The sequence below is a fragment of the Tupaia chinensis genome, unplaced genomic scaffold (genome assembly GCF_000334495.1).
Source record: "Tupaia chinensis unplaced genomic scaffold, TupChi_1.0 Scaffold000294_5, whole genome shotgun sequence".
NCBI classification, from domain to species: Eukaryota; Metazoa; Chordata; class Mammalia; order Scandentia; family Tupaiidae; genus Tupaia; species Tupaia belangeri.
Window position 1 is genome coordinate 3168739 of NW_006159782.1, and position 25782 is coordinate 3194520.

The 25782-nt window shown below is 40.1% G+C and overlaps 1 protein-coding gene across 1 annotated transcript in view; it reads left to right on the forward strand.

Moving 5' to 3' along the window:
- ENTHD1 (ENTH domain containing 1) overlaps window positions 1-15380 on the forward strand; it is a 120011-nt gene extending 104631 nt beyond the window's left edge. Inside the window, exons 6-7 of the mRNA XM_006150754.2 lie at window positions 1437-1832; window positions 14168-15380. Coding sequence (XP_006150816.1) covers window positions 1437-1832; window positions 14168-14769 — 998 coding nt within the window. The 3' untranslated portion in view covers window positions 14770-15380. The remainder of the gene's footprint in view (window positions 1-1436; window positions 1833-14167) is intronic.
- The last annotated feature ends 10402 nt before the right edge of the window (window positions 15381-25782 follow it).

Sequence of the window (25782 nt, forward strand, 5' to 3'; positions counted from 1 at the left end):
CATTCCTGGTGGAGGTGGCAATTTAAGTTTCTTGACTTACCTGATTCTGTGGTAATTTTGCTCACACTGACATCCATCTATGGATGAAAATGGAAAGGGAGGTTTTTAGAGTTAAAGAAAATTGGCTTTTCATTAATAATTCAAACCTTCAACATGGTGACGATACATATGGATGTACATCATGAAGTGTTATGTTCTTGATAGTGAATTACACTTTCTGTTCCCTTCCTTTTTGGGAGTTTCAAATGACAAAATCATTTGCTCTCTTTCATCATTTGCTCTCTTTTTTTTGAGAGGTTTTTGCCATAGGGCACATGGGCTTGCCAGATAGACAGAGAGAGACAGAGGGACAAAAAAGCAAGAAATCACCCCCTGGGGGGATGGCCACACTGCAATCCCTTCTCCTCTGTTCTCCTCTCGGGATGTTAGGCCCACGTGCACACACGCCCAGCGTGAGTTTTAAGCCACCGGGTCCGGGACTCAAACTGCGGTCGACTACATGGGAGTCCAGCAACATAGCCATTACGCTAACTGCTGGTCCCATCATCATTTGCTCTCTAGTTTCATGAATTCAGTATCTTAAAAATAATTTTATTTCTTTCCATATCCAAGTTCAGAGCGAGCCCTAGTGTCATGCATGTTAATAACAATTTGCATAGAGAAGTTTAGACCAGGCCCATAATTCATAGATTTGATAGATATATTCCTAGATCAGGCTCACCTTAGCTTTCTGTTTATTATAATTCCTTCATTGTCTTCTATGTGTAATAAATATTGCTTGTCTGTAACTTTCCAGGCAGTGTTCTAGGTGCTTTGGTGATATTAATGTATGAGGAAGACCCTTGACCCAGTAGAACTCATATTTTAGTACTTGTCTGAACTGTTCTGAAGGATTGCTTCTTTTCCTCCACATAGACAGTGGATTTATTAAAATTAGCTGCCACCTGAAGTACCAAGTTTCTTCATAGTGCCTTATATTCAAGGGGAAGAAGAAAACGTTCTTTATTCCAGGGAAAAGAGCTTTTTGTGTCTGTGTGGCTAAGGGTTCTGTAAGAATAGGCCAGTATGATATGGCACACTTTCTCTATTTTGTAAAAGATGAAAGTTTGAAGATACTAAAAATATGGCGGTTTCAGAGACAGATAAGTGGGTGAAGGAAGAAATATTTAAAGACTAACTATTTGAAGCTTTCCTTGCCTTGTGCCTCAGTGAGGAGAGAGGGGGAAAGCAGCCACCAAATGACTAAGGCCGCAATTGTAGTGTGGGTGCTTTTCAAATAGGCAGGGTATATGGAAGCATAGCAAGAGCACGGAAGGGCTAAATAGGAAAGAACCCTGTTATGATATTTTAAAATGCTGGTTATTAAAATGGTGACAGGTTTGAAAGAGTCTTTTCAGTTTTATTTTTTGATTGTAGTTCAATTTGGTATTTTGCAGATGCTCTGCCTACTCCCTCAGAAAATAGCCCATCTCTGCAGACAAATGTGAGTTTGGACAAGACATCAGATGGTACCATTACAAATACTGTAATAGAAAACCCCTCGCAAACACCTCTAGAAAAGCAATTGGCTGCAAAAAGTTGTGAAACATTGACAACTTTACCAGCACTTTGGCCATTGAGTAAAGAGGAGTTTATGAACACTCATTTAAGGATATCGAAGTCAGATTCTACTTTCTCTAACCACGCCTCTGTAGAGACACTCTATGTCTCTCCCTCATTCAAAACATTTGACCCAGCAAAGGAGACTCCTGTCAATAAGAACCATCAGAAACCAACACAGCCCAGCATTGTTCAGAAGAATGATGAAAACTTCAAGACCTTAACCACATGGGGTGAGTCTCATTTAAAAAAACAATAGTGACAAAACAAAACAAAACACCTCTTTTAAAACATATTTCTTTTACTTTTATCTTCATTCTGTCTCTTTTTGTTCTTTTCACTCTTCATCAGTGATATTAAAATGTCCATACTATAGAGGTACTTCTCAGTTGGGAAAGTGCCCTTTTTATTAAAGAGCTTGTAGATAATTCATCATTGAGTTAGAAGTGCTTGGTTGAATATATTACCATAAATTGTGAGCAGTTTTGGTACAAGTCAAATTAGAAGAACGTAGCATTAAATAAGAACTTCCTGATAGACGTTTAGGTTAGTTATTAAGACAATATATAAAAAAGAATCAGCCATTATGTATTTTGATGTGTACATATCAATACATAAACCCATGCAACCTTTTTTTAAAAAGGGTTGTGTACTGCTTGCATAAAAGAGGCAGGAGTTCTCGTCCTTTCACTGTCTTTGTAAAACATTAAGAGGGTTACAGTATTATTTAGACTGAGTAATAAAGGATAAAGCCAGTTGAGAATCCAGGTTGTTGGCTGTCAGTTATTAAATCTACATTGTATAATTATGATTTCTTCTTTAAATTTAGTTAGTAAAAGAATAATTTGTTCATGCATTTTTCAAAGACTATGTAGTAGTTTTATTGGGTTTATGATTAATAATGCTTGTTGACTTATATAAATACAAAGCTTTTTAGTATAAATCTTTTAAACTGCCTCAAATGCAGATTAAAAATACATGTAAATAGGGACCTACAGATGGCATAATGGTTATGCTGCTGGACTCTTAGATAGTCAACCACGGTTAGAATCCCATACCCAGAGGCTTGAAAATCACACTGGGGGGGGACCAGCAGTTAGCGTAATGGCTGTGTCGCTGGACTCCCATGTAGTCAACTGCGGTTCGAGTCCCGGACCCAGTGACTTAAAACTCACGCCGGGCACTTGTGCGTGCGTGCCAAAGATCCCGAGAGGAGAATGGAGGAGAAGGGATTGTGGCGTGGCCATCCCCTCTGGGGGATGATTTCTTGCTTTCTGTCTCTCTCTTTCTCTCTGTCTGTCTGGTGAGCCCATGTGCCCTATAGCAAAAACCTCTCCAAAGGAAAAAAAAAGAAAAAAGAAAAAGATAATCACACTGGGTGCACGTGCATGCATTCCCCAAATCCTGAGAAGGTAATGAAGAAGAAGGGATTGCAGAGTGACCATCCCCCAGGGGAATGATTTCTCGTTCAGAGCTGTCCCACTTGCTCAGGACCCTGAAGCCCGAGGGGAACATCCTCTGGGACTAGTTCAAGAGCTTCCAGAGGAGGAACATGATCGAGGCTCAAGGGAGAGCCAAGTTCAAGCACTAGTACAAAATGAAGCTGTGGAGACACACCAGCATCACTCAGCATGATGGGAAATAGGGAAGATAATGAGTGTCTGTTTTCTGGTTTTAAGTATTTGTTTATACGAACAGTTCAGATCTGATGTTATAAACTCATTGGAGATAATGAGCTGAGCAAATTAAAAATACTTGCACACTCCTTCTATAGTGGATCTTGACGATCAGGGAAGCTGTCTAAGGAAGCCTAATACACCTTAATATTTTACTGACTGAGAGGGACAGATTCGCTGTAGCAACCTCGTTTGACCTCATTTGACCTTTTGATAAATCTCTTCCTGGAATCACTCATTCTTTCTCCTCAGTTTGAATTTTAAGTTATCTATAGCTCAAACTACCCTCTAAAGTCATTAGATATTTGATCATGCACACAAAAAATAAAAAAACAGAGCCAGTAGATGTGGTGGCATTATATTCTCGTAAGACACAGTTCTAGTCAGTATGTTCGACTGCACTAGATTTTTTTTTTTGAAATTTGTTCTCCATTTTCTCATGTTGGATAGTGGTAGACTTTCTTGCTGGTTTCTTCCTTTGTTTCTGTCTCATCGGTTTTGTTTTTTTCACTATGGACTTTAGTAGTTGTTCTGCAAGGCTATTTTTCACTTCACCTTTGCTAGACAAAGAAACTATGACATGTACCAAAAGGACCATCACCCATGCCATTTTCCTTTTTGTCTATAAAAGGCTTCAGAGCCAGGACAATTTCCCTAAAAGAAATGAGAAAAAATTATAGAAAACAGTTCTACTCAGTATCCCAGCTAACCCTAAGTTACTGGTTAGGCTGCTTCAGAAGCCTCAGGCAGCAGTACTGAGGGAGCCCTCAGTAACTCTTAGCTGCACAGCTCCTTCCTACTGTTGTGCCTGCCAAGAAAAAAAAGAAAATACTGATTTTAAAGAAAAAAAATTTTTGAGAGGTTTTCGCTATAGGGCACATTCGCTCACCAGCCAGACAGAGAGAGACAGAGAGACAGAAAGCGAGAAATCACCCCCCAGGGAGGATGGCCACGCTGCAATCCCTTCTCCTCTATTCTCCTCTCGGGATCTTGGGCACACATGCACACATCCGGCGTAAGTTTAAGCCACTGGATCCAGGACTTGAACCACATTTGACTGCATGGGAGTTCAGCAACATAGCATTACTCCAACTGCTGGTCCCCTCATTGTGGTTCTTAAGCCATCAGGACTGGAACTCTAGCTGCATTCTCGGCCATGTGGGATCCAGCTCCCTTAACCCCTAGGCCCCAGGGCTAGCTTTAACATAAGTGATCTAGAGGTTTCCTAAATCTATTTTATGTAGCTTATTTATAATAAAGACATTAAAATCAAGGGAGAGCCAAGTTCAAGCACTAGTACAAAATGAAGCTGTGGAGACACACCAGCATCACTCAGCATGATGGGAAATAGGGAAGATAATGAGTGTCTGTTTTCTGGTTTTAAGTATTTGTTTATACGAACAGTTCAGATCTGATGTTATAAACTCATTGGAGATAATGAGCTGAGCAAATTAAAAATACTTGCACACTCCTTCTATAGTGGATCTTGACGATCAGGGAAGCTGTCTAAGGAAGCCTAATACACCTTAATATTTTACTGACTGAGAGGGACAGATTCGCTGTAGCAACCTCGTTTGACCTCATTTGACCTTTTGATAAATCTCTTCCTGGAATCACTCATTCTTTCTCCTCAGTTTGAATTTTAAGTTATCTATAGCTCAAACTACCCTCTAAAGTCATTAGATATTTGATCATGCACACAAAAAATAAAAAAACAGAGCCAGTAGATGTGGTGGCATTATATTCTCGTAAGACACAGTTCTAGTCAGTATGTTCGACTGCACTAGATTTTTTTTTTTGAAATTTGTTCTCCATTTTCTCATGTTGGATAGTGGTAGACTTTCTTGCTGGTTTCTTCCTTTGTTTCTGTCTCATCGGTTTTGTTTTTTTCACTATGGACTTTAGTAGTTGTTCTGCAAGGCTATTTTTCACTTCACCTTTGCTAGACAAAGAAACTATGACATGTACCAAAAGGACCATCACCCATGCCATTTTCCTTTTTGTCTATAAAAGGCTTCAGAGCCAGGACAATTTCCCTAAAAGAAATGAGAAAAAATTATAGAAAACAGTTCTACTCAGTATCCCAGCTACCCCTAAGTTACTGGTTAGGCTGCTTCAGAAGCCTCAGGCAGCAGTACTGAGGGAGCCCTCAGTAACTCTTAGCTGCACAGCTCCTTCCTACTGTTGTGCCTGCCAAGAAAAAAAAGAAAATACTGATTTTAAAGAAAAAAAATTTTTGAGAGGTTTTCGCTATAGGGCACATTCGCTCACCAGCCAGACAGAGAGAGACAGAGAGACAGAAAGCGAGAAATCACCCCCCAGGGAGGATGGCCACGCTGCAATCCCTTCTCCTCTATTCTCCTCTCGGGATCTTGGGCACACATGCACACATCCGGCGTAAGTTTAAGCCACTGGATCCAGGACTTGAACCACATTTGACTGCATGGGAGTTCAGCAACATAGCATTACTCCAACTGCTGGTCCCCTCATTGTGGTTCTTAAGCCATCAGGACTGGAACTCTAGCTGCATTCTCGGCCATGTGGGATCCAGCTCCCTTAACCCCTAGGCCCCAGGGCTAGCTTTAACATAAGTGATCTAGAGGTTTCCTAAATCTATTTTATGTAGCTTATTTATAATAAAGACATTAAAATAAATTTTAAATGGTATAGTTTGTTAAGAAATTGAGGTCTAATCAATATACCATAAGATGTACCCTTTTAAAGTGTATGATTGAGTAGCTTTTGGTATATTCTCAGAGTTGTGTGACCATCACCACTAATTCAGAACTATTTTCATCACCCCAGAAAGTCCTATACCTATTAGCAGTCACTCGCCATTCTTTCTTCCCCCGACTCCTGGCAACCACTAATCTCCTTTTCTGTCTCCATGTATTTGCCTGTTCTGGGTATTGCATATAAATGGAATAATATAATATATGTCTTTTGTGTCTGGCTTCTTTTACTTTGCATAATATTTTCAAGCTTCATTCATGTTGTAGCTTATATCAGTACTTCATTTCTTTCTGACTGAATAATATTCATTGTAAAGATAACACACATTTTATTTATTCACTCATCAGTTGATGGACATTTGGATTGTTTCTACATTTTGACTCTTAGGAATAATTCTGCTGTGAACATTGTGTAAAATGTTACATTTTTAACCAAAGAACAAAATCAGAATATTTTAATTTGTGTGTATAGTTAACTTGACTGCCATTGTGTATCACCCAGGAATACTGAATGAGATGAACTAGAGAATACAAAAAAAAAGTGAACTATTGGATTTTTGGAAAAGCCATGATTCATTTTTGCATGGAAGATACATCCAAACTTTTCCAACAACCAAGTGTTTAGTTGACCAAAGACCTTCTGCTTACAGAAAAAAAATGAACATTTAACAATTCATAAGGGTTTTTTTAAATATTTCTAGAAATGTACTTGTCATTTTATTTTTGTAGCATAGTTCTTCTAAATGTGCTTTTTTTTTTTTTTTTAAAGAGAGATTTTTTGCTATAAGGTCTGTTCGCTCATCAGAGAGAGAGACAGAAAGCGAGAAATCATCCCCCGGGGGTGATGGCCATGCTGCAATCCCTTCTCTTCCACCCTGCTCCTCCAATCCCCTCTTGGGATTTTGGGCACGCATGCACATGCACCTGGCATGAGTTTTAAACTGTTGTGGCTAGGACTTAAATTGTGGTTGACTACATGAGAGTCCAGTAACGTAACCATTACCCCACCTGCTGGTCCCCTTCTAAATGCTTTTTAGATGGAAAGTTTTAATATCACAATTAGTTCAATGTTATTTATGATTATAAAAAGTTAGATATATGCCTTGGAATAATTATGTCAGGGCGTCTTCAAGCAAGCTCAATGTTAATTGGCATGTATATATGACACAATTTGAGATTTTAAATATAGCCATTTATTACAGTTTATTTGCAATATTTGCTGCATTTCAGCTCTGTCGAGTAGACCATAAATGTTAACAAAGATACCCAGATAACTTCTGTTCCCTTCCCCCAGAAGGGGAACTAAATGGACAATAAAAATGCACCCTGAAGAGCAGCTAGAGGTGTAGGTACAGCTGTGGAGTGTTTGGAAACAAAAGGAAATTGGTGTGTAGCAATTAGAAAAGAAGTGGCTTTTTATGAGCAAAGGCACCATGTAGCTTATGAACCAAAGCTGCAGAACTATAAAAAATGATAAGCTGTTGACTCAGCAGTTTGTAGCCACAAAGCAAAAGAAAGATGAATAGGTAGTAGACAGCAGGGGTTCTCAAACTTTAGCCAGCCAGACTTACCTGGGGGCTTGTTAAAACTCAGGTGGGGCCTGGACTCCTACATGGTTGATCTTACCTTTCAAGTCTCAAACCTAGTGATTCACTTTCTCCCTCTCTGGCTCCCTTTTCTCCCTCTCTCCCTCCATCCCTTCTCTCCTTCCCTCCCTCTTTGGTGAGCACACACCACCCAATAGCAAATTAAAATAATAAATAAAATCGTATAATTCTTTTTTATATTTTTTTTTTCAGAGAGGTTTTTGCTATAGGGCACATGCGCTTGCAGAAAGACAGAGAGAGACATAGAGACAGTGAGAAATCACCCCCCAGGGGAATGGCCACACCATAATCCCTTCTCTTCCATTGTCCTCTCAGGATCTTGGGTATGCATGCACGTGCTCCTGGCATGAGTTTAAGCCACCAGGTCAGAGGCTCGAACCATGATTGACTACATGGGAGTCCAGCAACATAGCCATTGTGCCAACTGCTAGTCCCAAAATTTTATAATTCTTAGGAAAACAAAAACTCAAGTCTTCTGAGCCCAACCCTGAGATTCTGACTTAGTGTATCTGGAATGGGGCCCAAGAAAATTATTTCTAACAAATTCCCAGGTGATACTACTGCTATCATATTGAGAAGGAAGAGCATAGAGTTAAATATCTGGTTTTCTCCTTGTTGCCAAACCAAAGCAAGAATAGTCTGAGACCAGTTGCTCACCAGCAGAAAAGCCAAACTCTGACCCACAAGGTTTGTTGAGGAGGAAAGTTTTTATCGTGGATGATGTCATCCGGATGACAGCTAGGTCTGTTCGAAAGGCTATCTCACTGAATGTGTTTGGGCATGGGCTTTTATGAGGAAATTTACTTTTCCCCAAAGTTTTCATTCAGGTCGGTATATGCAAATGAAGGGTAGAAACTTGTGCAGCTCTGATTGATCTTCTCAAGCAGCAGTCTCATTGGTCCATTATTGGACCAATGCAGCAAATATTGCAAATAAACTGTAATAAATGGCTATATTTAAAATCTCAAATTGTGTCATATATACATGCCAATTAACATTGAGCTTGCTTGAAGACGCCCTGACATAATTATTCCAAGGCATATATCTAACTTTTTATAATCATAAATAACATTGAACTGGTGATGATTGGTCTCTATGCTACAGCCAGCATCCACATTCCCTCCCTATGCTGGGGTTCACCTTAGGTCACTCAGCCTTCCCAGTGCATGCACCTAGGACTGCTTAGTTGTACCAGGCGTCATATATGTGACTAACATTACTGTGTTATCTTTAAATATATAAGGTAACACCAAATTAATATTTAGCTCAAGTATTTTCCTGTTGACTTACTTAAATGTTTCTTATTAAATTATTTTTTCTGACCAGAGTGAACTCAAATTCTTTTATTTCTAGAATAGTTTCCTCGTACTCTAACAAATATATTTTGGATCCTGGAATCCTAGATTTTCAAGATCATGTAGGTCCGTCACCTGCATAGCTCTTGCCTTAAATTAAGAATTCCTGCCAAAAAATCATTCAGGTTATTCCAAACAATCATTCAGGTTATTCAACTCCACGAATATCAAGAAGTGCCCTGTTTTTCAAACAGCTTATGTCCTGCATGGGGAACCATGATACTAGAACATTCCCTGTTAATAATTGGCATAGTCTGCTTTCATATAGCGTTCACCTACTAATTCCAGTTGTAGCTCATGCATAATATAAGAAATAGATATTATTACAAAGGTTTTGTGACTGTCTTCAAATAATTAAATATAGCCTCTCACCTTTTCTTCCACCATCTTTTTTTGGATAAAGATAGCATATCCATCACCATTCTTTATAGATAAGATGTCAATTTCCCATCATCTTAGTTTTCTTGGCTTCTAAATTTTATACTCAAAATTTAAATTAATTCTGTAATGAGTAAAAATAATTCTATATGGTAGAGTGGTATGGTAGTAATTAAGATCATATGGTTTCAGGGCCAGCAGATGGCATAGTGGTTATGTCATTGGACTCCCACATGGCCTACTGTGGTTTGATTCCTGGACCCAATGGCTTGAAACTCATGCCAGGCGTGTGTGCATGCATGCCCAAGATCCTAGGAGGAAAATAGAGGAGAAAGGATTGCATTATGGCCATCCCCCCGGAGGAGGGGGGGATTTCTCACTTCCCTCTTTCTGTTTCTCTCTCTCGCTCTCTCTGGTGAGCTCCGTAAGGCGAAACAACCTCTAAAAATAAAAAAAAAAGGATCATGTGGTTTGACATCAGAGAGACTTGAATTTGAATCCCATCTCTGCCTTACTTTAGCTTTGTGATCATGGGAAAGATTTTTAGCTTCTTTAAGATTCCTTTATCTCATATTTAAAATGAGATTATTAAAACCAGTTCTATACCTGGTGCTAATTAAAGAAAATTAGAAAATGCTATTTGAAAATTAGTTAAATCCTTAGCACCTTGTCAAATAGGTGAATGATTATCCTGAATACCCACCTGCTCCCAAAAACCCTGGCAGAGTTTTGGAGATTTGTTTTCTGGAAAAAGTAGGTGGTAGGTCCCTGAGATAAAAGATGCTAAATAGAGTTGAATATGTGGGTACTCTAACCAAAACCACAGGATTAAATGACCAATGCAAACTAAAAACTGAATGTTGCAGTCTCCTTTCCCTGCTGGTCTCCCAGCACACTGATAGCCAGACCTTTGCCTCTTAGATAGGAAGTAGGAAAATAATTCTCATGAGAACCAATCCTGTCTCAGAGGAAAGAATTAAAGATGTTGACATTTGTGATTCCCAACAAATAACTCACCCAAACTATACATTGAAGCACAACTTTGAAAAGTTCCATACTCACACTCATAGCTTCTTTTCAACTTAATTCCCCATTTTTAAAAAAAGGTTTTTACCATAGGGAACATGCTGTTACCAGAGAGAGAGAGAGACAGAAAGAGGGAAAATGAGAAATCACACCCCAGGGGTGGATGGCTATGCCACTTTCACTTCTTCTCCATTCTTTTCTTGGGTATTTGGGCATGCACACATATGTGCCTGGTGTGATTTTCAAGCCACTAGGTGTGGGACTCAAACAGTGGTCAACTATGTGGGAGTCCAGTGGCTTAACCACCATGCCCTCTGCTCACCCCTTAATTCCCCATTCTTAATCATAAAGCCAGACAGCAAGTTAGAAAAAAACTTCTAACATGGCACACTGAAACAAACAAAAATTAACTTGGAAACATACACTGTGAAGGGAAAGGAAGACTACTTTTTCTTTTTCCTTTTTTATTTATTTTTTTTAAATTTTGTCACTGGGTGCGTGTGCTCAAGAGACAGAGAGATAGAGAGGGAAAGTAAGAAATTACCCCCCCCCCCCAGAGGGGATGGCCACATAGCAATTCCTTCTCCTCTATTCTCCTCTCAGGGTTTTGGGTGTAAATACACACATGAACTTGGTACGATTTTCAAACCGCTGGACCAGGACTCAAACTGTGCAGTTGGTCATGTGGGTTCCAGCTGCTTTAACATCTATGCCACCTGCTGGCTCAGAGAAGAAAGAATTTTTAAGAAACTAATCATTAATATACCCAAAGAGATCAGAAAATACAGTGTATCCATGAAATAAGAACAGGGGGTTGCAAAAAGAATTTCTGAGAGAAAAAAACACAAGCTCTTAGAAATTAAAAATGTTACAGAAATGAAAAACTCAGTGGTAGGACTGGAAGCAAAAGTTAACAAAATCTCCAAGGAAATGAAGAAGAATAAAAAGGCAAAGATAAAGAAAATAGGAAATAAAAACAGGAAAATTAGACGTAATCCAGGAAATCTAACATCTGAACAAGAAGGAAGTTCAGAAAGAGAAGATGAAAATATAGAGGGGAAAATAATTTATTATATCATTCAGGAATATTTTCTGAAGCTAACGGAAGAGTTGCCTGTTAAAAGTTCTACTTTCAGTTGACCTTGGTGAGTGAAAATAGTCTCACTGTAGGGTGCATCATCGAGAAACTTCTGAACACTAGAGACAGAGGAAGTTCTATCACACTTCAGAGATAAAACAGGTTATGTACACTGAATAAGAACTAGAGTGATTCCAACACCTGACCAGCAATACTGGACCCAAGAAGATAATGAAATACGGTCTTTGTAGTTCTGGGGGGAAAAAAGAATTTCTAACCTAGAATTCTTTATATGACCAAATGTCATTTTTTTTTTTTTAGAGAAATTTTTGCTGTAGGGTGCATATGCTCACCAGAGAGACAGACAGAAAATGAAAAATCACCCCCTGGGGGGATGGCCACGCTGCAGTCCCTTCTCTTCCATTATCCTCTCAGGATTTGGGGTACTCGTGCACACATATCCGGCACTGAGTTTCAATCCTCTGAGTCTAGGACTTGAACTGCTGTTGGACATGTGAGTCCAGTGACATAACCACTATTCCCTCTACTGGCCCTGCAAATTGTCATTAAAACTGAGAGTTGAGGGACCAGCAGTTAACGTAATGGCTATGTCACTGAACTCTCATGTAGTTGACCGCAGTTCAAGTCCTGGACCTGGTGGCTTAAACTCATGCCAGGCACATGTGCGTGCATGCCCAAGATCCTGAGGAGAATGGAGGAGAAGGGATTGCAGCTTGGCCATCCCTCCCCCCCCACCCCCCTGAGAGTGATTTCTCGCTTTCTGTCTCTCTGTCTTCCTGGTGAGCGCACGCGCCCTGTAGCAAAAACCTCTCCAAAAAAAAAAGTTGAGTACAGACATTTTCAAACATGTAGAACTTCTAGTGCATCATTTTTCAGTGATTTACTGGAGAATATGCTACACTAATAGAGTAAACCCAGAAAGACATGGGAAAGCCACAACAGACAGGGAAGTGACATGTCAGGTGACAGCTGTGGTCCCCACCTAGAGCACACCCAGTTCAGCATGTAACTATGTGAGACTTCCATCTTTAGCATGCCCACTTCCATCACACCATCTTTTTATTTTCTTTTGCCACAGCGTGTGTGCTCACTGGAGAGAGAGAGAGGGAAAGTGAGAAATCACTCCCCAGAGGGATACCATGCCACAATCCCTTCTCTATTTTCCTCCTGAGATCTTGAGCATGTACGCACATGCACCTGACAGGATTTTGAAGCCACTAGGTTCAGGACTAGAACTGCAGTCAGCCATGTGGGAGTTCAGCACCTTAACCACTGTGCCACCTACTGGCCATACATACTGTCTTTTTAATCTGAGCATAGAGGGTCTGGGTTAGGCTGGCCTCAGTCCTCAAGCGTATTTGACTTGTCCTGACCATGTGCTGATGATGTTCCTGTTTGCTTTTTCATAGGCTGCCACTGAGAATACTCATTTTGTCCCCCACAAAAGCTTTGTGATTAGAGATCTAGAGATCGTCCATGGAGTTCTTGAACCAGAAAATAGAGAGGCACTGCCTACCCTGACCACATATTTTATAGGAGGTCAATTGTTTAGAAGGGACATGAATATGTAAAGCAAAATAAATAACGTAGAAAGGGAAGTCATGTGTGCTAAGTGGTAATCATCAGGTCTTTAAGTGGCAGGTTCAGAGCTAGTGGCAAAGACTCTAGAATTGAGTTTTGCCGATTTGTACCATGTTTACATAAATGAATATAGACATCTCAAAAAGAAAAACAATTCTGTGTTTAAGAAAGTTTAGAAAACAATTGAACAAAGTATTATAGATTTCTCGAAATTTTAAATGTGCTGATGGACATCGTTAATCTTCTCATGGGAAGCACAACATGTAATTGCCCAGTCTGACTTGATTGTGAAGCCCCGTTTTCAAAAAGCATCTCCTAACAGCTTAAGTGTTGTTCAGAATAATTTAGGAAATAATGACTTAGAATGAAGTATGAGAGCTTTAAAATTATTTTCCTGAAAGGAAGTAAAATTTTCTCAAATCTGTAATTTTATGGAAATATTGGGTTGTCAGAAAAGTCATGATGCAAACATAGAAAAACGCGTCATGACTTTTCTGAGAACCCAATAGATTTAGAATGTTTTTAATCTTACAGTCTCTTGGTGAGAAAAATTATTATATTCATATGCTAAAGTGTTCTGGATGTTAGATTGGACTTGAGTCTTGATTATATTTGACCATAGAAAGAAAAAGATTAATTTCACTAACTTTTGGGTACTTGCGATGGATAGTTTGTTTTGTAATAATAATCCTTGCGGGGGGTGGGGGGAGGGGGATGAAGGAACCTAAATTACAGGTTTCTCAGGCTTTCTACTTTACAAACCAACTTAAAATGTTGGCAGTCAGTAGACTGGGTTTTAATGCTTTTCTGCACTCTGATTAAGTTTCATGAAAAAATATGTTGGGCAGCATTTGGGAGTCAAGATGAATATTGATAATTCTATCTTAGTCTCATTTCCATGGTACTATTGATATATAATACATCTGTAGACTTTATCAGTTTCCTGCTTTGGGGCTTTTTTTTTTTTTTTATGCTTATTATGAACATTTAACATTTAAAATTTTAAGTATTTTATGTATGTTGAGATCTTCTGGATGGCTTTGACATTATAAAATTATTTAGCTATTACTCTCATTTGTGTGTTGCATAATTCTTTCTCATTTGTGCATTTTAGTTTCAACTACTTCTGAAGGCACATCCTCCTTTTCTACTTTGTCCATGTCGTCCCCTGAGTCAGCCTCTCCAGAGAAGTCAGTTCATCTCTTGCCCCCAGTTTTGGCCAGGCCTTCCTTTTGGACTTTGTCCCAGCAACAGTTGTCTTCTGCCTCCTTTGAAGAAAGAGATACGACAACCAGGGTTCATCATCTGTTTGCTTCTCGGGGCCCACTGTCTTTTGACGAAGAGGAAAATGATAACTTTAATCTAGAAATTCTTCCCGATAACTCTGATTCTGCTAAAAAGAAGACAAATCTCATTTCTAGCAGTAATTGGATAGACTTTTCTACCCAAAATGTAGATCAGTTCACCGCTATGTCCTGTTCTAGTTTTCAGACAACCAAGGGCTTACCTCGGGAACCCGAAGCAAACAATTCCATTAAAGTTCTTCTACAGGAGGTTAAAAATGCAATAGTTAAATTACATGAGGATCTGAGCGTGGTGATCCAAGAACTGAAGGTCATCAATAGCCATCTGGTAAACATGAGTGGGAACAGTCGCCAAAGAAGTCAGTCTTTGCCGGTCCCCCCATCTTCTAAGGGAAGTTCAGATAAAACCTAATCATCCCAGTAGCTATTTTTGATAGGGCTCATATTATTTCTCTTCCCCAAATCTTAAGAAGTTTACATTTCATAGACTCTGATTACTATGACCAAAATTTTTAAAAAGGTGACAGTTTAAATTTTCCTTGTCAGGTATATTATTAACAAGGATCTTCCAAACCAGAGCATTCGTTTTTATTTTTTCAAGAGAAAGATATGTCACCTCTGATCACTTCAGATTTAGATATTGGTTCATTTGGAATTGAAGAGAGTTGTAGTCTTCAGTGCTCTGTACTTTACCTTCAAATGGGTTAAGCATTAGTCAAAGTTGTGGTGGGACCTGGAGCTGCCAATAACTATCCTAAAGCTTTGGGATAAGTGAGGAGTAAAAAGCACTTTATTTTTCAGCTGTGTGGGCTTCATCATTAACAAACCTCTGCCTCGACCTGGGAGCATTGAGTTTGGAGTTTCAGTTTTACTTGTTTTCAGGTTCTGCAAACTAAGGACCAGAAATCGTTTCCTTCTTTCAGATGCCACAGTGTTGGGGTTAAGTTGAAATAAGTAGAACGTGGGGCAGGTGTTTTTATTGTTAAGTGTATTATATAAAGAGAATTCAAATGCATACTTCCCCCCCCCTTCTATTTCAGGAAATAAATTTGATGTTTTTCTTATTTTTTGTATCTTTCTTTTTTTTAATGATATAAAACACATGCAACGCACTAGAGAGGGCACACCCTTGATGGTGTCTATCTTGCTTCAATCCTTTTCCCTGGCTTTAGCTCTCAGGGACCCCTGGCAGCAGCGCAGGCTGGCAGCAGGTTCTTGAATCCGAATTACTATGCCATAGCACTGGACCTTATGTGTATCTTCTTGAGCCTTTCAACATAGAAATGTCTCAATTATTTATAGGCAAAAAATGATATTAATCTGGGGACTATAGCCCAGTGATTCCCAGCCCTGCTGCATGTTAGACTCACCACAGAAGATTTATTTTGTTTTACATCCATTTGAGAGATTAGTGTAATGAATGCCATATTTCCATCACTCAGTTTCAACAATTACCAGTTCAAGGCTAAAATAACCCCTGATATTTTTAATACTTTTGCCATATGGCATGTACACTTGATGGAAAGAGACAGAGATAGAGGGAAAGTGAGAAATCACCCCCGCCCAGGGAGATGGCCCATGCTGCAATCACTTCTCCTTCATTCTCTTCTTGGGATTTTGGGCATACATGCACACACATCTGGCGTGAGTTTTAAGCCATAAGGTCCAAAACTTGAACCTCAGTTAGCCATGTAGGAGTCCAGTGCCTCAACCACCATAACACCTACACCCCAACACCTGATTATTGTTTAAAATACAGAATATTTTTAAAATATACTAATGCTGGGCCACCTGGTAGCACCATAGTTAAGGTGGCTGGATCCCACATGACCAGCTGTGCAGTTCAAGTCCCAGACATGAGTGCATGCATGCTCAAAGTCCCAAGAAAAAATGGAGGAGAAGGGATTGTAGCATGGCCATCTTCGGGGGAGGGGGGAGCGGGGAGGGGGAGGTGTTTTCTCACTTCCTGCCCCCATTCCCATCCCCTATCTGTCTTCAGTGAGCTCATGTGCCCTAAAGCAAATTACAAAAAAAAGAAAGAAAAAGTAAAAAAAGATTAAAAAAATTACATACTGATGCCTGAGTCTTAATCCCAGATAAACTGAAACTATTAAGTCACCAAGAAAGTCATGACATGTTTTTCTATGCAGAAATGCATCATGACTTGCCCAGTGACCCAATAGTTTTTACCATGAAAACTGGGTTAAGAGATAAAGGTAACTGTTGGTGAAAAGACCCTAAAGCATGAGGATATTGGACTTGTTTGAGGAAAGGCAAGGGAGCCAATGTGGCTGGAGTGGAGTGAGTGAAGGGAAGAATAGTAGACTAGAGGTCATGGAGCAAAGAGCAGGGTGTGGTGCCAGATGGTACAGACTCTTGAAGACCATCAGAGATTTGGGCTCCTGATCTGAGAAATTACAATTATGATGGGTTTAGGGTACAAAATGACATTACAGTGACCTGTTAGTAGATTCCAAATGACCACTCTCTGGTGTTGGTAGGGGAAGTGTAAGGACATGGGATGAGGCAAGTAAGGCAATTCGAAGGCTATCGCCGGGATTCAGGTAAAAGCTGATGGTGGCTTAAAGCAAGGTGGGCATCATGAAGATGAGAAGTGGCTAGTTTAGGGATTCACCGGTGAATTATCAAACACGAGAGAGAGAGGGGAGAGTCAGGGACGAATCCAAGGTGCTAAACTGAGCAACTGAAATTCAAGATGCAGTTGCCATCAACGAGGATGGTTATAGGTAGAGAAAACCCTGGGGCATTCATTTGTGGATATGTTCAATTTTGGGTGAGTCCTGGATAACCAAGTGGAAATGTCACGTTAGCAACTGGATGTGAGAGAGAAATTTGAGAGAGAGATCTAGGTTAGAAGGGAGCCTGGGAGTTAGTACTATATTTGATTCTTGCTGTGACACAGTAAAATCAAAGGAGTAAGTGTGCTAATGGAGGGATTTTGAAGGCCTCAGCTCTGGGCCATTCTAATTTCAGGAAGGAATTAACCCATGAAGGAGGCTGAGAAAAAGCTACCACTTTTTTTTTTTTATAGAGTTTTGTTTTTGTTTTTTGCTATAGGGTGCGTGCGCTCACCAGACAGAGACAGAAAGTGAGAAATCACCCCCCAGGGGGGATGGCCACGCTGCACTCCTTTCTCCTCCATTCTCCTCTCGGGGTCTTGGGCACGCACGCACACGCGCCCAGTGTGAGTTTAAGTCACCGGGTCCAGGACTTGGACTGTGGTCGACTACATGGGAGTCCAGCAACATAGCCATTACACTAACTTCTGGTCCCCCAAAAAGCTACCACTTTTGTGAGGTAGGAACAAAACAGTAGCATGTGGTGTTTAGGAAGCCAGGTATGTACATGCACCCCACATGCCCTTTATGAAGATTCACCAGTTAACACTTTCCCATGTTTGCCTTAACTCCCTTTCTTGCTAAGCATGCTTTCATCCATATACACATTATGTAGAGACACATGTTTTGCCGAACCATTTGAAGATAAGCTACAGAAATCATAACGCTTCATAGAATACTCAAATATGCTTATTACCTAAATAAGGGTGATTGTTTTCCAACTTCCCAGTTTACCAATTCACTTTTTTTTTTTAAGAGAAGAGGTTTTTGCTATAGGGCGTGTGCGCTCGCCAGAAGGACAGAGAGAGACAGAAAGCGAGAAATCACCCCCCAGGGGAGATTCTCCTCCATTCTCCTCTCGGGGTCTTGGGCACGCACGCACACGCGCCCGGCGTGAGTTTAAGCCACCGGGTCCAGGACTTGGACCATGGTTGACTATATGGGAGTCCAACGATATAGCCATTATGCTAACTGCTGGTCCCCCAGTTCACTCTTAAGTTGTATCTAGTCTGTTGTTAAATTAGCTCACAAGGTTTTAATTTAGTTACTATATTTTCTTTTCTAGAATTCTATTTGATTCTTTCAAAGCATGCTATATTTTCATAGGTTAATGTTTCTTGGAGATATTTTCAAGCATATCTTTACTAGTAAGCATAGTAAGCAAACTATATAGAATTCTTACTGGTAGGCGTAGTAAGTAAACTAGAGAGTGTTCTTACCAGCAGACTAGTAAAACTAGTTTAATATGTGCATTTAAGGCTATACATTTTCTCGTACATAGCTGCATCTAAACAGTGTTTTTAAATTAAGGTATAATGCACAAACAAAAAAATTTACCTTTTTAAGGTATACAATTTAGTGGTTTTTTTTTTTTAGCATATTCACAAGATAGCACCGCTCTTGTTGTCTAATCCCAGATCTCCTCCATTCTCCCCATGGGATCTTGGGCACGCACGCACACGCGCCCGGCGTGAGTTTAAGCCACCGGGTCCAGGACTTGGACCATGGTTGACTATATGGGAGTCCAACGATATAGCCATTATGCTAACTGCTGGTCCCCCAGTTCACTCTTAAGTTGTATCTAGTCTGTTGTTAAATTAGCTCACAAGGTTTTAATTTAGTTACTATATTTTCTTTTCTAGAATTCTATTTGATTCTTTCAAAGCATGCTATATTTTCATAGGTTAATGTTTCTTGGAGATATTTTCAAGCATATCTTTACTAGTAAGCATAGTAAGCAAACTATATAGAATTCTTACTGGTAGGCGTAGTAAGTAAACTAGAGAGTGTTCTTACCAGCAGACTAGTAAAACTAGTTTAATATGTGCATTTAAGGCTATACATTTTCTCGTACATAGCTGCATCTAAACAGTGTTTTTAAATTAAGGTATAATGCACAAACAAAAAAATTTACCTTTTTAAGGTATACAATTTAGTGGTTTTTTTTTTTTTAGCATATTCACAAGATAGCACAGCTCTTGTTGTCTAATCCCAGAACATTTTATCACCACAAAAAGTGACCTTATACACATTAGCAACTGTTCCCCATTACCCTCTACCTTCAAGCCCCTAGCAACCACTAATTTACTATCCATTCCCATTAATTTGCCTACTTTGGGTATTTCAAATAAATGGAATTATATAACATGTGGCTTTTTGTGCCTGACTGCTTTCAGTTAGCGTTATGCTTTGAGATTTATTCATGTTGTGGCATGTGTTGGTACTTCATTTGTAGTGTTCAATAATATTCACAACACACACATTTTCTTTCATTGATGGTAGACACTTGGGTAGTTTACAATTTTTGGCTATTGTGAATGCTGCTATAAACATTTCTGTGAACACGTTTTTAGTTATCTTGGGTATACGCTTAGTAATAGAATTGCTGGGTCATACAGTAACTATTTTTTTTTTAGAGGTTTTTGCTATAGGGCACAGGCACTCACTGGAGACCCAGAGGGAGACAGAAAGTGAGAAATCATTCCTCAGGGGAAATGGCCACACCACAATCCCTTCTCCTCATTCTGTTGGGATCTTGGGCACACACAGACATGTGCCCAGAGTGTTTCAACCCACCAGGTCCAGGATGTGAACCATAGTTGGCCATGTTGGAGTCCAGCGGTGTAACCATTACACCATTTGCTGGTCCCTGTATGGTAACTATAACGTCTAACATTTTTAAAATTTTCTTTATTCATGATAGAGCACATACATCACATGAGAATGAGAGAGAGGAGCACCCACCACAGGTTCCAGTGACACAGTGATCCCCTTCCTCCAGTTCGCTAGTCCAATCAGATCTTGGGCACTTGCCCATATTCCTGGCATATTTCAAGCTGACCAGACTGGGGAGTCAAACCAGTTGCTGTGTGGGATCCATCTTCTCTTGTTCAACTTATTAGCGCCACAACACAGGGCCAGTGTTTAGCTTTTTGAGGAACTGCCAAACTTTTTCAAAGTGGCTGCACTGTTTTGCCAGAAATTTTGGTGTATGGTATTTCCATTGTCCTTATCTGAAAATATATTCTAATTCCTATTGTGAAGAAGTGTAGAGGTATATTTCCTAATTTTTAAGCACATTGTACACTGATAACTAACATCTAGTTAATTTTTTTTTCTTGAGAGGTTTTGCTATAAGGCGTGTGCGCTCGCCATAAAGACAGAGAGAGATAGACAGCGAGAAATCACCACCCAGGGGGATGGCAACCCCCTCTTCTCCATTCTCCTCTCAGGATCTTGGGCACGCATGCACACGCACCTGGTGTGAGTTTAAGCCACTGGGTCCAGGACTTGAACCCGGGTCGACTACATGGGAGTAGTAGTAGCAACATAGCCACTATGCCAACTGCTGGTCCCCATCTAAAGTTAGTTTAAATGTTACTTTTTTGTTATCTCTTATCTCTGCTGGTTCATGCTCATGGTATTATATTTCTTTGTGCTTTTAACTATGACATCTTTGTGACATCTTTGACTGTGTTCTAGTTGCGACACAAAAAAATATTTGTATGAATGTTGTTATAAGAACTATTTTTTACATTTTTTTTTTTAGAGGTTTTTGCTATAGGGCGCATGTGCTCGCCAGACAAAGAGATAGAAAGCAAGAAATCACCCCCCAGGGGAGATGGCCACGCTACAATCCCTTCTCCTCCATTCTCCTCTCGGGATCTTGGGCAGGCACGCACACGCACCCAGCATGAGTTTTAAGCCACCGGGTCCGGGACTTGGACTGCAGTCGACTACATGGGAGTCCAGCAACACAGCCATTATGCTCACTGCTAGTCCCCCTTTTTTTTTTTTTACATTTTTAATACTTCCATTTAATCACTTTACAGCTTATTGCTTCTGCCAAGTGCCTGGTTAATCACCACACTGTGTCAAGATCTTCGCCAGAACAGTTCTCCAGAATACCTAGGTTAATCTTAGATGTAAATTCTTCATAGGTGTTGGTTCATTTCTAATTTGTTCTCACTGCATAGCCTTTAGGTTCCACTTTATTGTAAGGAACGTCTCTTGTTAGAATTCTTACCTTACATGAGAAAGTTTCTATTCCTGTCACCCTTCAAAGCCATCACAATTGAAGTTGGAATTTGCCCAACTCAAAAACTGCCCTTTAGGAAGGGTGACTTCTGTTATTCTTTACTATCAGGTCTCTGTCTTCTTGAATACCTGCTATCTGTAAGGCTCTGGACCAGGCCCTGGGAACATAATGGGGAGCAAAACCAGAAATAGCTCCTGTCCTCATAGAGCTCGTGTTCTGGAGTTCTTGAAGAATTTGGTAGATTCATCAAATTGTCAAAAAAAAAAATGTAAAAGTCTAGTAGTTCTGAAAAGATATGAGGGTTAGACTTTATCAAGGATTCAAGGGAGGCTTATCTAAGGAAGTAGCTCTTGTGCTGAAATATGAATACCAGGACCATTGAAAGAATGCCACCGATGACATGTTGGACAAATAACTTCTTTATGAAATAAAATAGAACATAAAATAAGGTTGAACTCTCAAATTTTCAGTCAGCCTTCTTCATCTGGGAGTTTCACTAGTAGATTCTCAGGGGCTAGTAAGATATAATATCTCCTTTTCATGCTGGTTCTAAAATTTGTTAGTAGTATGTTGCTAAGAATGGAGGAAAAACCCTCTAGAGTGACAGCATTCTCCCCTCCCAACCCCCTTACCAAAAGACCTGCATCAAGTATTTTATTCAAATATGCAGAGAAACCCCACAAATAAATAGGCAAGAAAAACTATCCCTTTGAGAAACGATCTGTGTGCTTATTACATGCACATAGTCGCTTCAGATTTTAACTAGGTTTTATATAGCTCATATATTTTAATGCAACCATTTGTTAATTAGTATAATTAACAAGCACTTATTTGAGTTTTTATTTAGCCAACTCCATTAAATGAACAGACAAACTTGGCTTAAATTAAGAGTGGGTATATTCTGATTGACTTTGTAATTATCTCAGATTAAAAATACTTCATTAGATGTTATTCTCTTAAGTATTTTACTTGGAACTTGAGGATCCTATTATTAGGCAGTTACAAAAATATTTTACAGTTTACTTTCTGTCAAATTACTCATGCGCTCATTCTTTAAATATTTATTAAGCACCATTGTGAGTGGGCAATTTGCTAGACGTTGGGGATACAATAGTGAGCAAGATGAATGTGCTCTTGGTCTCGAGAGTTAGTTTAGTGGAGATGGATGCAGATCAATGGGCCACTACAGTATCACACAGAGTAGGTCCTACGAACTTGGGGAGCACATTATGGCATAGCAGGGAATGATACAAAGCAACAACCAGCTCTGAAGATGCTGTGCAAAGAAAACGTGTCCAAATCGAATCCCAAAGGAGAAGCAGGAGTTGGTCAAGTAAAGGGAGTCAGAATAGACAGAACTTTCCTCAATTTGTTTTTTATTAACATATAATCATTGTACTTATTTGTGGGTTACAGTGTGTGTGTGTGTGTGTGTGTGTGTGTGTGTGTTAGGCTTTTGCCATAGGGCATATGTGCTCACCAGAGAAAGAGAGAAAGCGAGAAATCACACCCCAGATGGGATGACCACACTTCAATCCCTTCTCTTCCATTCTCTTCTCAGGATTCTAGGCATGGACACCCACATGTCTGGTGTGATTTTCAAGTGACCAGGTCTGGAACTCAAACAACGGTTGGTCATGGGAGTCCAGCACCTTCACCACACCACCTGCCGTCCCCACAGTGTGAGTTTTCAGTACAAGAATACGATGTGTGATGATTAAATCAGGGTGATCAGTATATCCATCATCTTAGCCATTTGTCATTACTTTGTGTTGGGGACATTCAAAATTCTCTTTTTTGTAGCTAGTCTGAAGTATACAGTAAATTCTCATCAACCACATTTACCCTGCTGTATCTTATAACACTAGACATTTTCCCTCTTACCTATCTGTAATGTTTCTGTTCATCAACAACTCCCTACCCACCCCAGCCCATCCTTTGCCCCATTCTTTCCAGCCTCTAATAGTCCTTCTGGGAAGAATTTTCTAGACAGACAGGGCAGCAGGGACACACTCTTGGAGCCAGAGAGGACTCGATGAGTTTGAATACAGGATGTACAAATCTGGTGAGCTAGAAATGTGTGCATTTTACGCAGCGACACAGTGGGTGATGGTTAGGTGGCCTTTACAGACTGAATAAAAGGGAAAGACTAACAAGTAAATAGATTATACTGAAAATAAAGTGTTATAAAAATTTGAGGATTAAAGGACTTCTGAAATCAGGGGCCAGCAGTTAGTGTAATGGCTATGATGCTGGACTCCCATGTAGTCGACTGCGGTTTGAGTCCTGGACCTGGTGGCTTAAACTCATGCCGGGCACATGTGCGTGTGTGCCCAAGATCCTGAGAGGAGAATGGAGGAGAAGGGATTGCAGCGTGGCCATCCCCCTTGGGGGGTGATTTCTCTCTTTCTGTCTCTGTCTTTCTCTGTCTTTCTGGTGAGCGCACTTGCCCTATAGCAAAAACCCCTAAAAAAAAAAAAAAGGACTTCTGAAATCCATTAAAAATTAATAAAAAATAGATGAACAAAAGAGTTTTTGGAAGACTGTAGTGACTCGTCTTTCCCTCAGATGAGTTTGTGGCGACTGTCGGGTTCTGAATGTGCAAGGAGTTCCTTCTGTGTCCCTTCATTTTAAAGAGATGGGAATATTGAGAACACCTTGGCACGTCAGTTCCACTTTCAGCATATGGGTAGTGTTTTTCTAAGTTTTACTTTTTTTTAATAGAGTGGATTCTAAGATGTGATAAAAGAGTTTAGATATGTGGAATTGAAGGATTTTTATTTCTTGCAGAACACCAAGTAACTTGGAGAGGCCAAGCATATTATTGTTATGCCAGAATATATGTGCCACCTTTATCAGCAGGCAGGCTTAGAAAAAGTAAATTGGCTCAGAAGAAACTAGGCTTTCAAGATGATTGTGTTTGGTAATTTTGAATTCTGTTTTCTCACCGATTGCAGAAAGTTCTCAAAGATATGGTAATTATTGTAGAATTATGGCTTCAGGCATTTGCAACTATTCAAACAGTAAAATTCCGTTACAAAACATCACACTCTATGTGTTCAATTGTATTGCAGTTAAGAACTGGCCCCTATACCATATGCTCCTTTTTACAGCACAGAACTCACATGGCGTGGAGGAGGAGGTGTTTAAGAACTTTACTCACAGAGGGTCAAGATACTGGAGGAATACTGTCTTATAGTGTGAAATATGCCACACGGTGAAACTAAACTGTTTAATTGCTACTTACACACATTTGGTCCAATATCCTATTGGGTCCATGTAGAGTTCTTAAATCAGTTACTCAGTGAATTAAGTTGCTAAGTTTTTGATCATCTCACTGGTTATTACTCCTAAAGATTATTCTGACTCTAACAAGATGAGCCCCTTATATTTGTACTATATAAAATGTACAGTATACTTCTGTTTGTATAGCAATTTATGGATGTCGAAGCACTTTGCATTCATTTTGTTATTATTCCTGCCTTAGTCCATTATTGTGCTACTAAACAGAAATACCTGAGACTGGATGACTTACAAAGAATAGAGGTTCACTTGGCTCACAATTCTGGCAATGGACCATCCACGAGCATGAGGCCAGCGTCAGGGTGGCCTCCAGGGCTACACCACAACATGACTGACAGAAGATGAATGGAGAGAGACCAGCAGTTGGCATAATGGCTATGTAGTCGACCGCAGTTCAAGTTTCGGATCAGGTGGCTTAAACTCATGCCAGATGCGTGTGCGTGTGTGTGTACACCCAAGATCCTGAGAGGAAAATGGAGGAGAAGGGATTGCAGCATGGCCATACCCCTGGGGGGAGATTTCTCGCTTTCTGTCTCTTTGTGTCTCTCTGTCTTTCTGGTGAGTACACGCACGCTATAGCAAAAACCTCTCAAAAAAAAAAAAAGTTTACACACAAAACAAAGGAAGTTGAGTGGAGACTGGGGCACTGCAGACCGGAAGCATAATTCCCATTGCTTCTGTTTATCCCTCCCACACCCCTGACTGATTGGATGAGGTGTGGGAGGGACTGATTGGACTGATTCTATTAGGCCCCTACCTTTTCAAGGTCTTCTCACCCCCGAAAGCCATTACACTGAGAAGCAAGCTTTCAGAGCATGAAACTTTGGGGACAAACCATTATCCAAACCACAGCAGATATCAAAGTACTTTTGCACACATTTTCTATTTTGACCCTCTCAATAAATCGTGAGTTCATTATCATCTTTCCAACCTGCTCCTCTGGCTCTCATTCCTGATAATGGCATCTCTCACTCTAGAATCAGCTTTGGGTCTTTCCTCTTCTCCCTGCTCCCCCGCAACATCCCGTTCCTGAGCTCCGATGGTCTGTTCTGTCCCTAGTGCCTCTGCTGTCCTCTTTTCCACTCACCAGCCGTGATCACCCTATTTTAGGCAAATAATCTCCTCACTCCCTCCCCACATCTAAGTCCATGCGGCATATTCCTGGTGGCAACATTGGAAACAGTGTTCTCAACCTCTTGCCTACCGAGGTGGTGCCTTGAAGTAA